The sequence below is a fragment of the Mobula birostris genome, chromosome 17 (assembly GCF_030028105.1).
Source record: "Mobula birostris isolate sMobBir1 chromosome 17, sMobBir1.hap1, whole genome shotgun sequence".
NCBI lineage: Eukaryota > Metazoa > Chordata > Chondrichthyes > Myliobatiformes > Myliobatidae > Mobula > Mobula birostris.
This window is the reverse complement of record NC_092386.1, coordinates 42,871,372-42,888,954: the sequence shown is the minus strand read 5'-3', so window position 1 is coordinate 42,888,954 and position 17,583 is coordinate 42,871,372. Positions and strand designations below refer to the sequence as shown.

Sequence of the window (17,583 nt, the reverse complement as noted above, 5' to 3'; positions counted from 1 at the left end):
CTATGAGCCGAACCCCACATTTACTCATTTTGTGGAGGACAGTACGCTAATGATTAAATGAGGCACAACTCCCAGTGAGTGACTGGGTTATCCTTTCCCAAGCTCAGTTCCTCGCTCAGTGGTGCACTCATTAAACCTGCTGGTAACCGAATGGGTCACCATCCCTGACTGTATGGCTGCGAGCTCACTAGCCATAAGAATGAGAAGCGTAGCTTCTTCTTTGTTCTCAGTCTAAGTTTTACACTCCCCCACCCCACTGGGCCTAAGCAAACAGGACTTCAGCTCTCTTTCCCTTCCCCTGATATTGGAATTCATGCCTTTGGGTAATTACGGAAATTGACTTCGACTACCTGAAAGGTATTTCAAAATTACTGCTTTTAACATTTCGAATCCTAAGAAACCGAATTATGAAACCACTAAAGCCAGTAAAGAAAATGCCACCACGTGCATCACAGTAATTCTGTCAAGATGTGACCCACATTGAACCTTTCATGTCACACAGTAATAATCTGAATTAAAGTTTAGGTGGTCAAAGATGATTTCAGTAATTAAAATAGGATTTTAAAAATTTCAATGGAAGCACACTGTGGCTCTATTGTAAGTTCGATATTAAAACTTTAAAAGCCTTCTGGTGCCTGCTGTCTGTTCACACACACTACTTCAATAACACAATATTGTTTTGTTTGTGAGCAAGTAATCTTTTTGAGGGATATTTCAACTGCTCCTGACTCAATAGTTTTTGATTATTTGGAACCTATTAAATCTCTATGGGCTATGAAAACCACTATGTGTCGAAGCTCTCTCTGTCTCTGAAAAATAACTTGATATAAAATGATGTAATAAGAATGAATGCACACAGTCTGTTTCTCAGGGTTTGGAAATCAAGAACCAGAGGGCCTACATTTAAGGTGAGGGGGGAGATATAATAGGAAACTGAGAATGGTCACTACATGGAATCAGCTGCCACAGGAAGTGGTTGAGGCAGATAAAATAACAACATTTACAAGGTACTTGGACAGGTACATGGATAGGAAAGAGTTAAAGGGATATGGGCTAAATATGGGCAAATAGGTCTGGCATAGACAAGAATCTTGGTCAGCATGAACCAGTTGAGCCAAAGAGCCTGTCTCCATGCTGTACGACAAATGAGTCTAAAACATTGGATGGGGTAAACATTATTAAAGAAGTCGTTGTAAGAGGATTATCATTTGGAAAATTGATAGAACACCAGAACCAGTTGAAATATATCCCAAGCAGCAAGAGGAGAAATTGCTAGTTCTCCAACCACAATTTTATAGTCCTTTCTGGCTACATAACGATGCCACAGAATTTAAGATTGAGAACTCCTTACTGTTGCTTTAAAAAGCAGAAAGGGACTAAGCTGTATAATTTAAAGCCAATTGGTTTAACTTCAGTGGTGAATAAATAACCGTAATATCTACTAAGGAGCAATATAAACCTTTGTTTATAAAGGCACAGGGTAACCAGAGGCAACCTGAATAGATTTGCTGAAGGAATACCATGTCTGACAGACTTAATTGAATTCTTTGAGCAGCTGACAAGGATTTTTAATGAGGGCAGATTATTGGATATATTCTGTGTAAAATTCACCTGAAACATTAATTTGCATAGATGCTGCCTGATCTGTTGAATATTTTAAGCATTCTCTCTGAGGTCATGCTGCAACTGTAAAAGTAGCAGGGCCACAACCTGAGTAGTGTGTTTCAGTTCTATGGTCTCCACTTTTCTACGTTATAGTCCTATAGAAGGTTGGGGCAGACTTAGGAAGATTTTGCAGCACTGGAAAATTAGAAATGTAAACAAAGACTGGATAAGCCAGGATTTCTTTCTTTACTTTGGAGCAAACTCATTGGAAGGTAGAAAAGCATGTAAAATTATTAGGGACAAGCAGTGTCAATGGAAAGGATCTACTTATCTCAGCTGAGGGGTCAGGGACCAGGGCACACGTAACGCAATTGGTAGATGGATTAGAGAGAAGAAAAATAATCATTTAGAGAATGGTCGATATCTGAAACCTATGGGAAAGTTCTTTCCCAACTGATAAAACGGAATGAATGGCCTCTTTCTGTGACAGTGATTTTCACTAGAGAATTACGTGTGACCAGAAAAAGCCTGGAGACACAAGAGACTGCAGATCATAGAAGCTGCAGCCTGAAATATTGACAGTTCCTTTCACCCCATAGATGCTGCTCGACCTGCTGAGTTCCCCCAGTAGTTTGTAGTTTGTTGCTTGCGTCAGAAAAAAACTTTTTTTCATCCGGTTTGAAAGCACGGATCGTAAACTACAGCCAGCTTTATGCAGAACAAGAAGTGTTGGTGGAAAACCATTATTTTCCCTCATGCCTTTGGCATAATCAATTGAATCAGCAGGCTATTTAAACTGAGGATTATTAACAAGTGTATTTTCTGGAAATTGATAAAACAGCAGAGAGTGAATCAGTATCTGATAGGAAGTGATGAGTTAATACTTATTGAGTGACTGATGCGGAAATGGAATCCTTTACCAAACTGACATGGTGAAGTTGAAAAATCCTTTTTCAAATGACTGAGCCAAATAGAGGAGAAAACACGAGAGTTCAAACATACTGACTGGAACTGCAAATGAGATTAAGAAGGCACAGCCATTCTTGCATTGCAATAATTTTGTGAAAATTTTCATAATAATACTAGTGAAGTAGTTTAGATAATCTGCAAAAAAAACCTGCAGGGCTATTACACCAAGATTGAGACTCTCTGATCGACATTTATTAATCACTGCTGAGCATCAAGTAGATTTGGAAGGGTCATGAATTACATTCCATTAGGCAAGAAAACGGGGTATTTGGTGGTTGTGAGACTCTACTCATTTGCAGAGTGAATATTATCATGGATATGGCATTGGGAAAGACAGATTGAAAGCTGGCAGAAAAGAATACTGCATGTAAAAGACTTACATATACTGAAGCCGAAGATTATTTAGAAATCCTTCTCGTGAAATAAATGTCAGTCCACAATTAACCAAAGTTCTGGAAAATAAAGAACATAGATTACATTTCATGACAGTAATACCTCACTAGATAAATAGACTTCTAATGTAATAATCTAACACTGTTGAAATACTCACAGATTTCTCAGGCCGATGTATGGTTCCATGTCGTGATCGTTGATGCCCGACAGGCTTGGTTGGTTTGCAATGTAGCTGTTAAACAAGAAATAACCTGGGATTAACTACTGCACCAAGTACTGGAGGGTCTTATCAGATTGATAGAAACGTGACTTCTTTTTAACTTGATGACATGTTAATCTAAACAGTTTAGGAACAAAAAACAAGTTTTAAAGTGAATTGGTCCATAGACACATTTCCAGTGGTTAAAAAGCTTTTTACAAACATAGTACAAGGTGATATTTTAACAAGAAAGCAAGTATCCTTAAAAATTGCTCAACATTAACTAAGTATACATTTAATGCAGAAACTAATTGAATACTTCCAGCTGGGAATCACTTGTATTGCTGGGCATGTCCTGGCGCCAAACACTGGCTCCTTGCTTAGCCCTTGGGATGCCTTCCAGGACAGAGAGCACAAGTGGAATCTGCACATTATAGCACCATACATATGGAGATGCATTAGGAAAGCTGCTCTTCCTCTCTCCTGTTTGGCTGCATGACTCGGCCCAGTTCAGAACATTCCCTATGGTGACAAGCTGAGCGATGTTTGCTGGGAGAACAGTGTAGCCATTGAGAAGGGGAGACAGTGGCTTGGATTGAATTGCATCATCAGTAGCTGGCAAGAAAGACTGTCGGATCTGGCAGCTTATCAGCGCAGAGGGCTGGTACTCCCAGTCCATACCATTCACTGCGCTGACCAGCTGAGGCCCTGTTCGATCACAAGCAACGGCAGCACTCATTCTGGCCAACCCTAGCACCAGCCATGATATGAAGCCTCTTCACACGCAGCCAGAGCATTGCTGGATTCTTGGTGCTCAGGTTGACAGCACTGTGGAGCATTGTGTAAAGCAGGTGCCCTTTATAGGATACGGGGAGTTACATACTTGTGAAGGGCTGAAGGAACAATAATGAATCAGTGGCCTGCAAGTTAGTGTTAAGTGCAGTATTTACACTCAGTGACCACTTTATTAGGTACCTTCTGTAACTAAAACACTGATTGGCCTAATCTCAAATAATAATGAGGCAGCCTACAGAGAGGAAGTCATCACCCTGACACAGTGGTGTCAAGAAAACAACCTCTCCCTCAACGTCGCAGAAACAAAGGAGCTGTTTGTGGACTACAGGAAGAATGGAGACAGGCTAGCCCCTATAGACATCAATGGATCTGGGGTTGAGAAGGTGAATAGCTTTAAGTTCCTCGGCATAAACATCACCGAGGATCTCACGTGGTCTGTACATACCGGCTGTGTGGTGAAAAAAGCACAACAGCGCCTCTTTCACCTCAGATGGTTGAAGAAGTTTGATATGGCCCCCCAAATTCTAAGAACTTTCTATAGGGGCACAATTGAGACCATTCTGATTGACTGCATCACTGCCTGGTATGGGAACTGTACTTCTCTCAGTCATAGAACCCTACAGAGAGTGGTGCGGACAGCCCAGCGCATCTGTAGATGTGCACTTCTCACTATTCAGGACATTTACAAAGGCAGGTGTGTAAAAAGGGCCCGAAGGATCATTAGGGACCAAGTCACCCCAACCACAAACTGTTCCAGCTGCTACCATCCGGGAAACAGTACCGCAGCAGAAAAGCCAGGACCAATAGGCTCCAGGACAGCTTCTTCCACCAGGCCATCAGACTGATCAATTCATGCTGACGCAGCTGTATTTCTATGTTATAGTGACTATCCTGTTAGACATATTATTTATTATAAATTACTATAATTGCACATTGTACATTTAAACGGAGATGTAATGTATATGAAGGATGTAAGTAATAAAGTCAATTCAATTCAATAAAGTGGCCACTGAGTGCATGTTCAGGTCTGCTGCTAAAGCCCATCCACTTCAAGGATCAACGTGTTGTGTATTCAGGGATGTTCTTCTGCACACTACTGTTGTAATGTGTAGTTAATTGAGTTACTGTCACTTTCCTGTCAGCTTGAACCAGTCTGGCCATTCTCCTCTGACCTCTCTCATTAACTAGGCATTTTCACCCACAGAACTGACACTCACGAGATTTTTTTTTCTTTTGTTTTCTGTAAACTCCAGAGACTATTGTGAGTGAAAATCCCAGGAGATCAGCAGAGAAACACCATCAACGGTCATTCACAGTCAAAGTCACTTGGATCACATTTCTTCCCCATTCTGATGTTTGTTCTATGCAATAACTGAACCTCCTGACCATGTCTTCATCCTTTTACGCAGGGAGTTGCTGCCTCGTGATTGGCTGGCTGGATACTTGCATTATCGAGGTGTACAGGTGTACCTAACAAAGTGGCCACTGAATGTATGTACCGTAGGAAGCAACACTGATCTTCCTCACTCACCGCACATATTACCCCACTTCCACTCCCAACAATGGTTTGACGTAAATGGAGCAAAGAGGGAAAAATTATATTGAACTAGAACTTGATGACCCAATACCTACAATATTGGGTCAATTTCCCTGGCCAAGTTTATTGTGCTCATAGCAATGTGCTCTAAACAAAGTCAGGGGGCCTAGGGACACAGGATAAATATTTGATGACCAATAAAGCTCGGGGTCAGCCTTCCAAAAACTAATTTTTTTCTGAGTTTCTTAATGCCTCTGATATGTGAAAATTTAAATTTATAATTTAAAATTACTAAAATGGAAATTATTAATTTAAAAAAGTCAAATTAAAAATATTGAATAAAAGCACAATTGTTAAACAAACGACTGAAGTTAGATATCCTGGTGTTAAATAACTAGTGAATGTCTCCCTCGTGTGATAAGATTGACCTTTGACTTCACAATCTACCTTGTGACCTTTCACCTTATTCCCTACCTGCATGCACTTTTCTCTCTAACCATAACACTTTATTCTGCATTCTGTTATTATTTTGCCTTGTCCTACCTCAATGCATCACTTTAATGAATTGAACTGTATGGGTGTATGCAAGACACTTTTTTCACAGTACCTTAGTATATGTGACAATAATAAACCAATTTATCAATTTAATTTGCCTTCATTTTTGTTTTCCAAACCACAATCATATAATTCCTGTTATGACTGATGAGCTGCAGGATTCTGCATCAGATCTAATGAATACTGGGGAAGCTGAGTAAGTTGGAGTTATGTTACAAAGCAAACTGACAGATTTAGTGCTCTACATGTGTCAGAAAATCTGGGGTCTTCTCATCTATCAGCACATGCTAGAATCCCTGGGCTTAATGTTATTGAGACAACTAAATGCCAACAGTTCCATTCAAAACCTTTGGCATTAGCTAGTCCATGCTGGTTCATAAATTAATAGAATGAAAAAAAATGAAAAGGCCCATTTGTGTCACATATCAGGACTAAATTCAGTATTATTTCTGTAGCTCCATTTACCTCAGGGGGAAAACTTACACAAAATAGAAACTACCTACACTGCTCAGATTCTATTTAATGTTATAAAGCTGATGACACCTGGAAGCTCCCCACGAAACAGCAATGAGTCATCAGTAACAGTAACAGCAATAAATATTTATCAATAGCCAGTACTGAAATAAATGAAAACCTTTTGGTCCTCAGGCAGAATTAGCATTCAATTACCTTTTCACACTCACCCCCTTTACCCTCCCCAAAACAAAAATAAAGCAGATTATTCCTTCTATTAAAATAGCAGCCACCGATTTTTCTTATCAGACTGTTAATATTTACAGAATACCATTTCAAACATTAGAAACATGTCTTTACTGGCTATAGACCAAGTTCTCTGCTTTTAATCTCTGCATACACTGCATACAATTTACAGATCTAAAATTATTTGGAAATATTCTGACAAAGTATGAAGCATTATCAATAAAAATTCAACTGAAAAATATGGATATTAAAGAGATGGGAGATTCAGCGATGTGTCTGGATTTTAAGTCAGCAAAGAAGGAACAGCACTCCCAATTGACATTGTATGCGCTGTGAAAGTGTCCTTTATCGATTTGCAATTGGGCACCAAGCATTGAGAATTTGTAATATCCAATCAAATTGTAGAATTACTGAAATAGGAAATACTAAACACTCACGTTATTTAACTTAGTCAGCAGGTTGCTGATGGTAAGAAGAAGCCATAAAGTATCTATCATATATGAGGCATGTATAACAGATTATGATAGAAATTAACATTTCACAAACAAACAAACAAAATAATTCAAAATCTATGGAATCTTTAAAAATGAAATAGCATGAATGGTGTCACACAGAGCTAGTTAGTGTTCCAGTGCCAGAAAGATTAGTCAGCAAAAATTGTCATAATATCTTAAAGAATTCAGCTCCACCTCATTCAACAACACTTATCATATTCAGTAGAGAATGACATATTAGAAGTTAATGATTATGTCCATTTGCCAAGATGAAAATTGCAACAGCGCACCTAGTGGAAGAGAAGTGTATCACCAACTGCAAATTCAGGATTTCCTCTTAAAATTGCACAAACGTGGATAGGGAAATCATTATATGCCTTTACGAAGTGACTTCAGTAAACACTAAAAGTTTTGCTGACTTACGACTGTGAAATTTGGAATAACGTATCAAGAACTTAAATCAATATCAGATCACCGGAAAGTGTTGTTGGTATCTCAAATATGTTATATTTAGCCAGAAATGTACCTTGTAATGAACCTTGATCCACTCTGCTGTCTGACAATAGGGAAACTATCCTTGGATTTGAATGGATGTGTAAATTGTATGATACTGATTCAGCTGCCTAATATAGCTTTCCCCGGATTTTATTTCCACAATCATACACCTAACTCACACGACTGGCCAAAGTAAGTAAAACTTATTCCTGCTGACTGTAAGCTGAATAATAGCATAAAAAAGTGCAGAATGGGAGACAAACCATTTATTTCATGCAACATCCACATTGTCATTATAACTAGCATAACAACTTGCTTATCCAGTTATAAGCTTTTTATTACAATTATTGTTGTGTAAAATATGGTGGGTGTAAATAAAACACTCAGAGAACATTTAACAAGAACTCTACCTGTGGAAGGCTCTGGTTAAATATTTTAAAAAGCCTCACTTTCACTTGATGATGCCATAGCAACACTCGAGGAGCAGCTCTGTCAAAATGCTTCACTCATTCAGCACATAATTTTGTTGCTGGATGTTGAGGAATTTCACATCAGTTTGGAGGCCCAAACATTGACGTGTTTATTAGAAATACAAGAGATTCTGCAGCCGCTAGAAATACAGAGTGACACGCACAAAACGCTGGAGGAACTCAGCAGGTCAGCATCTCACGGTCGACATTTCGGGCCAAGAACCCTCATGAAGCGTAGAAGCATACAATAGTCTGATCTGCTGGAACACATCGATGTTAAAAAAGAGACTGTGCTGGAACTTTTGAAGAACATTAAGATAGATAACTTCCCGGGGCCAGAAGGGATATACCCCAGGTTACTACGGGAAGTGAGAGAAGAGATTGCTTCACCTTTGGCAATGGCCCTTCCATCCTCACTGGCCAAGGGCCATGGGTACCAGAAGATTGGAGGGTGGCAAATGTTGTTCCTTTGTTCAAGAAAGGTAATATAGCAATATTCCTGGAAATTATAGACCAGCGAGTTTTACACCAGTGGTGGCCAAACTATCAGTGAGAATTCTTAGAAACAAGACTTGCAGTGTTTAGTGGAGCACAGGCTGATTGGGGTTAGTCAGCATGGCTTCGTGAGGGGCTGGCCGTGCCTCATGAGTCTGACTGAATTCTATGAGCAAGTGACAAAACAAATTGAAGAAGGTAGAGCAGTGGATGTGGTATACATGGATTTCAGTCTGACAAGGTTTCCCATGGTAGGTCCATACAGGAATTCAGGGGACATGGGATACAGGGAAAATTGTCTGCATGGATTCGGAATTGGCTGGCCCACAGAAGACAGCGGTGGTAGTATATGGAGTACTTCCTATCTGGAGGCTGATGGCCAGTGGTATTCTGCAAGGATCTGTACTGTGACCACTGCTCTTCAGGATTTTTATAAATGACTTGGATGCAGGAGTGGATGGGTAAGTTAGTAAATTTGAAGATGACATGAAGGTTGATGTTGTGGATAGTGTAGAAGGTTGTCGTAGGTCACAACAGGACATTAACAGGATGGAGTTCAATCCAGAAAGTGTCAAGTAATATACTTTGGGAAGTCAAACTTGAAAGCAGAGTACAAGATTCTTAGCAGTGTGAGGGAACAGAGGGATCTTGGGGTTAAGAAGGAGTATACTGTCCTGGCCTTCATTTGTTGGGGGATTGAGTTTAAGAGCCATGTTGCAGCTCTATAAAGCCTTGCTTAGACCACACTTGGAGTATTATGTTCGGTTCTGGTCAACTCATAGGAAGAATTAGAGAGGGTGTAGAGGAGATTTACCAGGATGCTGCTGGGATTGGACAGCATGGCTCAAGAGAAAAGTTTGAAAGAGCTAGGGTTTTACTTTTTCGAGAGGTGACGATAGTGGTGTAAGATGATAAGAAGCATTGATAGAGTGGACAGCTAGAACCTTTATCCCCAGGGTGGAAATGGCTAACATGAGAGAGGATAATTTTAAGATGATTGGAATAAAGTATTGTAGGGGATGCTAGAAGTATCTTTTTTTGGACACAGAGAGTGGTGGTGCATGCAGGAGGCAGATATATTAGACACATTTAAGAGACCCTTAGATAGGCACATGGATTAAAGAAAAATTGAGGCAACTGTTAGATTGATCTCGAAGTAGGTTAAAAGGTCGCTAAGACATTGTGCTGTACTGTTCCATGGTCCATGTTGAAGCTAGTTAATAAGTCATTGGAAATACATTAAAAATGGCAGGATTTAAAAGAGCATTTTAAACTAATACGTCATCTAATAATCTTACAAAATTGAAAATTATTACTGAATCTCTCTCTGCAATTCCATTCAAGTCAAAGCAGAATACACATGGTGCTTCCTAAAACTGGGCATAAAAATTTCTAGTAAGTACATATCTTGTAGTTGTGATACTCAGCTGTATCTTGCTGAAGCGGGAATATTTAAACGTATCCATCGGGCTGTGTTGTGCAAGATCGCGGTTTCCAAGGCTCCCCAGAAGTAAAGCCTTCTACGTTCTAAAGAATACCTCCTCATTCTAATGAACACTTCTATAGAGGTACCGTAGGGAGCATTCTGACAGGCTGCATCACTGCCTTGTATGGGGGCGGTGGTGGGGGTGGGGCAACTGCAAAGGACCGAAAGAAGCTACAGAAAGTTGTAAAATTAGTCAGCTCCATCTTGGGTACTACCCTTCCTAGTACTCAAGACAACTTCAAGGAGCGTTGCCTCAGAAATGTGACATCCATTATTAAGGACCCCCATCACCCACAGCATGCCCTCTTCTCATTGTTACGGTGGATAGAAGGCACAGAGTTAGCACTACAGGAACAGCTCCTTCCCCACTGCCATACAATTTCTAAATGGATATTAAACCCATGAACACTATGTCACTTTATATTTAATATATATTACTTCCGTTTTTGCATTATTTTAAACTATTCTATATATATATATATCTACAGTAATTTATTTATTTATTCTTGCTATATTATGTATTGCATTGAACTGCTGCTGCTAAGTTAATAAATTCCACGACACATGCCGGTGATAATAAACCTGATTCTGAAATTGTATTGGGCAAAATCCTACAGTTCCATTTCGTTGCTTAGCACTGGATTGCAGCAAAATTCATAATGGGCAGTTGCCGACTTCCGGCAGGCCAGAAATCCAGCTGATCCTGCTATCAGTTTTGCTGTTCATAATGATACTGAATGTTGAAATTGTTTTGATTATTGCTGTGCAAAATTCAAGCTTTTGTAGCAAAAAAAAGTCTTGTAGAACAAAAGTCAAAATCAGAAGGTTGAAGCACTAATAGGAAACAGAAAGTTAAAGACCCCACCCTCTGCTGCCTGCATTATTTCATACAACAGACAGCAATATATAAATAATAAATAAATAATGGGGTGTGTGAGCATGAGATGACTGTGTACAATATCTTGCAAATGACCAGCAGGCATTCCATGTATTAAGAGTTATAACATAAATCAATATTCAGGGAAACTTTCTAAATATAATTTCAGTATAGCTTGTGCCTCTCTGAAAGATGTATGACTTAATATTATAAAGTTACTTAAAATGGGGATCCCAGTTGATGGGAGGTTAACAACATCAATTTCATGCTTGCTACTCCAAACTGTGGAACAAAGTTGCTCTGTGATGTGCTCACTGCTGAAAGACTCAAATTAAGTTCGCACTTCCACATAAAATGACCCTGCCAGAAATTTTCAGGAGTCCTCTTGATCAAACACTGTAACACAGGTGGTAAACATGCCAGAAATTCTGGACATACTCAAGAAGAGCTGAGGAACCTTGAGGTGACTGGAAACCTTGCTCACTGCATAATGTGCAACCTAGGACACCTGCATCTTATTCAGAAAAGTGCAAAGCTGGTTTAAGGTCAAATATAGCATGGAACTTCACGCTGTTGTGTTAACACCGTTCATTTTGTTTCAAAATTCAAGCGAGTGGTACATTTACGTGGAGAAACTTCCATCTTAAAATATTGATTATTTTTAATTATAATTACATTTACTGATCATGCGACAAACAAAGTTAGAATGATTGAATTCCAAAGCACTTGAACAAATTGAGTGGATTGCCAAAGAAGTGGCAGAGGATAAATACACTAGGTGAGAAACATGGAGACATTCGCGACATACACTCTACAAAGTTCTAACACACTAAGGTTTAATGCAGACAAGAGAAGATGCAGAGGTGCTGGAAATCCAAGGAACACATACAAAATGCTGGAGGAACTCAGCAGGCCCAGCAGCATCTCTGGAAACAAGGGTACAGTCAACGTTTCAGGCCGAAACCCTTCGACAGAACCTTAATACTAAATAAAGATTCAGTGCAGATTTATTTATTTATTTATTTGTTGAGATACAGTGTGGAATGGACTATTCCAGCCTTTTGAGCCACACTGCCCAGTAATCTCCCTGTTTAACCCCAGCCTAATCATGGGACAGTTTACAGTGACCACATCTTTGGAGTGTGGGAGGAAACCGGAACACCCAGAGGAAAATCACATGGTCACAAGGAAAACATACAAGCTCCTTAAACAGTGGCAGGAAACTGAACTATCAGTTGAATATGTCATACAATATACTAACTATTATTATTGCTGTTATTATACATTATTCTTGGGCTATATAACTTAATGGGAGCTATGCTTCATTTTCTTTTGCCAGTTTTCAACTTATGAGAATCTGAGTTCTTTCTATATTTGTGAAAAATTCATATGAATTATAACAACATTGAAACTTAACTACTTAGGTGTTGTTAATACTAAAATATAATGATCAATGACATTATAGAAGGCATTAGACAGAAGATGCTACTCAAGATGATTTTCATCAGATATTTTTCCTAACGTTCACGTAATTCCAAATATATTTTTAAATGGAAATATAAACTTCATTACAAAATGACCAAAAGGAACTAAACTATTACTTGATGCTGCAGTGGAAATCCAGAGTTATGGGGCTATAGATACTACAGCACAGAAACAGGCCCTTCGGCTCAAAAAGTCTGTGCCTGCCTGGTTCCCATCCGCCTCAACCTGGACTATAACCCTCCATACCCCATATCCATGTACTGATCCAAACTTCTTGCAAATGTTAAATTTGAGCCCACGTCTCCCACTTCCACAGGCAGCCTGATTAACATCCGCACCATCCTCTGAGTGAAGAAATTCCCCCTCAAATTCCCCTTAAATAGTCCACCTTTCATCTGCCTGCAAATGACTGAAAACTTCACAAACAGTTGAACATAGCATTCCTGTGCCATGTCATCTGACTCTGATGTAGTTTGAACCTCATCAGGCTCATTTGCTATGCAGTGTGGAGTCTCAGTGGGATTTTTATCTCAACTTTCCTTTGGCACTGCAGATGGTAGGTGGCTGGGAGAAAGCAGGAAGACAGACGTTGCCTAAGCCCAGTTCTTCCAGCAGCCCAATCACTGTTCACAACATTTTGATACTAGTATTTTAACTCTTTAGGTAAAGCTTTACTTAAAAAACAGTACAGCAGATTCTGGTTAGTTGGGACACATTGGGACCAGTGCATTTTGGCCTAATTAAGTGGCTGCCCCAATTAGCTGAAATTTTATGGAAATAGTTAAAAGCATATGAACTAGACAAACTACCATTTTAAAGAAATACCATTTTTGAGAAAGGGGCGTCCCTTCCTCCACCATCAACTCTGCCCTCAAATGCATCCCTCCCATTTCATGCACATCTGCTCTCACCCCATCTTCCCACCACCCCACTAGGAATAGGGTTCCCTTTGTCCTCACCTACCACCCCACCAGCCTCCGGGTCCAACATATAATTCTCCGTAACTACTGCCATCTCCAACAGTGTCCCACCACCATGCACATCTTTCCCTCTCCCCCCACCCTCCGCTTTCCACAGGGATCGCTCCCTATGTGACTCCCTTGTCCATTCATCACCCCCCCCCACCCCCACCATCCCTCCCCATCGATCTCCCTCCCGGCACTTACCTTGTAAGCAGAACAAGTGCTACACATGCCCTTACACTTCCTCCCTCACTACCACTCAGGGCCCCAGACAGTCCTTCCAGGTGAGGCAACACTTCACCTGTGAGTCGGCTGGGGTGATATACTGTGTCCGGTGCTCCCGATGCAGCCTTCTATATATTGGTGAGACCCGATGCAGACTGGAAGACCGTTTCACCAAACACCTACGCTCTGTCCACCAGAGGAAGCAGGATCTCCCAGTGGCCACACGTTTTAATTCCACGTCCCATTCCCATTCTGATATGTCAATTCATGGTCTCCTCTACTGTCGAGATGAGGCCACACTCAGGTTGGAGGAACAACACCTTATATTCCGTCCGGATAGCCTCCAACCTGATGGCTTGAACATTGATTTCCCTAACTTCTACTAATGCCCCTCCTCCCCTTCTTAACCCATTCCCTATTTTATTTATTTATTCATTTATTATTCCCCCCCTTTTTTTTCTCTCCCTCTTTCCCTCTCACAATCACTCCTTCCCTGCTCTCCATCTTCCTCTGGTGCTCCCCTCCCCCTTTCTTTCTCCCGTGTCTCCAGCTTTGTTTCCCTTTAGCCAATCAACTTCCTCACTCTTAGCTTCATCCTTCTCCCTCCTGTCTTCTCCTATCATTTCAGATCTCCCCCTCACCCTCCCTCTTTCAAATCTCTTACTATCTCTTCTTTCAATTAGTCCTGACGAAGGGTCTTGGCCCGAACCGTCGACTGTACCTCTTTCTAGAGATGCTGCCTGGCCTGCTGTGTTCTACCAGCATGTTGTGTGTGTTGTTTAAACTACCACTTAACTGAGTAACAAATTATGTATTTAAACAAAATGCAGAACAAGTTAGTACACTAAAAGTACTATTTACAGCAGTATAAAGCTCCAGTTCCTAATTGTTATCAACACAGGAATTCATGCTGTGAATGGTACTCGGACATGTTTTTTTGATTGGCTGTAAATGAAAAAAAAATCAGCACAGACACCTTTGCAGATAATGGACTGCCTTCATAATGTTTTCTGTTACGTTTTATAACTCCAAAGCATAAAACTCATCAAAATTTAAAAAAAACAGAGCCAGGAATGTGTCTTAGTTTTGTGTTTTCTTTAAGTGAGACATGCACATGACATGGTGGCATGAAGACATAAGTCATTCATGTGTTTTGTACATATTATGATAATGAACTAGTTAAAGTAAAAAGAATGCTTAATCAACCAACATATATACAAGATTACTCAAATATTACTGAAATATTAAATACACAACACTCCTCCACGCTTACCTACAAACTCCAACCCAATATAAAGTGCATCTCAACTATATACACAACATACTGTATATTATGGACATCCACAGCATAGTAAATTTTTTAAATTGTCCCATTCAGACCTAAAGGTTTAATCACCGTGGAGGATTTCTTACTCTTGTGGGATAACGGCTTTCCAGACAAGGTGGGGGTCACTCTGCTTGGCAGGTGAGACTTGTGGCTGTGAAACAATCTCAGGTTCTGGGTCCTCCTCCGTGGTGGTTGTAGGAGTTGACTCTGGGCCTGCAGGAAGCGGTCCTGATAGCACTAGACATCTTTCTTCCCTTTTCTCCAATATGCTCCATCAGCATTTCTTGAATCCCATCGTGTAATTGTATTCCGAGCCCATCTCTGCATTTATGCTGCTGCAGTTTGTGGAGCACCCTTCTCTGGATTGCAAATGGACACTAGTAGTTGCTGATCATTAATGAAGATTAACTCTCTCCCATACAAGTAGCAGCTGAAACGTCTTACACCCAAAGCCTCTCTGTCAATTTGTGCATATTTTTTCTCTGCAGCGGAAAGGGAATGCGATGCAAAGGTTATGGGGTGATCACTTTCACCATTCATAACATGTGACACGACTGCACCAATACCATAAGCTGAGGCATCACAGGCAAGCTTCACCAGGCAATATGGACAATTATGTGTATGACTACAGTGTCTGACGTCACCATTTCCTTTACCGTTTGGAAAGCCAACTCACACTGCTTTGTTCATTGCCATTTCTTCCTGATCTGTAGTAATGAGTTCAAGGGGTGAAGCACAGTAGCCAGGTTTGGCAGGAACCTGTTATAGTAATTGACAAATCCTAAAAAGTACCAAAACTCTGACGCATCCTTTGACCTTGGTACAACCACCACTGCTTAAATTTTCTCAGCACATTTGTGTAATCCTTGTGCATCACATTTGTTGTGTTGTGCTCTCAGCCATAATCTTCTAATCTTTTTAACACTGTCTTGAAATTTTGGAGATGTTCCTTGTCATCGAGGTAACACTGAGTGCCTGAGTAGCCTTCCAACACTTGGTCCATGGCTTTCTGCTAGAGTGCAGGTACAGATGCTACTCCAAAAATAAGTCTACTTTGTGATAAAGCCCTTCATGAGTGTTTATGGTGAGAATCACTGTGGGCTCTTCTTCCATCTTCATTGGTAGATAGGCCTCAGCTAAGTCCACTTTGTAGAAGTGTTTTCCCCCAGAAAGGTTGGCAAAGTCTATCCTGGGAAGAGGGTACTGACAAAATTTCGGTACTGGGTTGATGGTAAACTTAAAATCACCATAGATCCTGACGAACCCATTCTTCTTGTGCTCCACTCAACCTTGGAAAGAATTCCTTCAGCCTCCATGTGATCTAGCTCACTGGCTGTTTTATCACGGATGGTATAAGGAACCAGACGGACTTTGTCAAACTTGAGTGTAGCATTTTCATTCAACTCTACTTTGCCCTTGATACATGTGAGATTTTCCATGCCATCCTTAAACACTGCTGTGGAATCATCCACTGCTTTTCTTAACTTGCTTTCACATGACTCTATTACAGGGGATGTGACATGTAAGTTGTGGATGGATCTCCAACCAAGTTGTAAATGACTCAGCCAATCATGCACCCATATTGCTGGCCCTCCTGTTTATACCACACAGAAGCAAAATGTGGCTTGTTAGTTGTTGCATTTCACTTTTATGAATGTCATTACCACGGGAGTTATCTTTTCTCCAATATAAGCTCTTAGTTGGATATCTGCAGGCTTCAGTTCACTATCTTTGAAATGCCATTCAAACTCATTTTGTGGAATGACTGAAACAACCAAGCCAGTTCCAATTCCATTTTAATTAATTTGTTGTTAACTTCTAGTGTAAGCCATGCTACTTGTCACATGTTTGCGTTCACATTGTAAATCTCAAAGCTACTCAGTCTTGTGTCACTCTCATCCTTATCCAATTTCTCATCAACAGCATGCAGATTAATGATCTTTTTTTGAAACTGTAACTTGATTTTTTTGTCTTTTTCTCTTCCCTATTCAGTCCATTTATTTTGTCTACCTGACATACCCTTTGTATGTGTCCTATATTGTTGCATTTTCTGTAAGATGCATTGGTCTGGTGTATGTGTGTGCCTCTGCTGCAACATGAACACAATTTGTTTGGCCAGGCTGGTTTCTGTTTAGATGTTGTAGTCTAAACACACTCACTTACATTCCTGATTGCAATTCAATTGCATCTCAGTCTGCTGTTTCTATTGATATAGCTATTTCAACTGCTCTTTTAAATGTAAGTTGTGCTTTAGTTAGCTGTTTTTCAATGCTTCCTTGTGAGATTCCACAGACTAAAGATCTCTCAGTGAATAATTAATCCCAATATTGTAGAGACAATGCTCAGACAATTCCTTCAGTTCAGCCACATATGCTGAAATGGACTCTCCTTTCTTTTGATTCCGCTTATGAAACCTAAAGTGTTATGCAATCATCAATAGTTTTGTTTCGAAATGTTCCTACATTACTTTCAGGATATCAGCAAGGCTCATTTTGGCTGGAGCAGTTAAACCTCA

At 40.2% G+C, this 17,583-nt stretch overlaps 1 protein-coding gene across 1 annotated transcript in view; it reads right to left on the bottom strand.

Annotated features, from left to right (window-relative positions):
* Window positions 1-17,583, bottom strand: part of ntrk2a (neurotrophic tyrosine kinase, receptor, type 2a) — a 231,463-nt gene that overhangs the window by 195,933 nt on the left and 17,947 nt on the right. The window contains exons 2-3 of the mRNA XM_072281087.1: window positions 3,125-3,199; window positions 2,955-3,026 (exon numbers count right to left, since the gene is read on the bottom strand). Coding sequence (XP_072137188.1) covers window positions 2,955-3,026; window positions 3,125-3,199 — 147 coding nt within the window. The remainder of the gene's footprint in view (window positions 1-2,954; window positions 3,027-3,124; window positions 3,200-17,583) is intronic.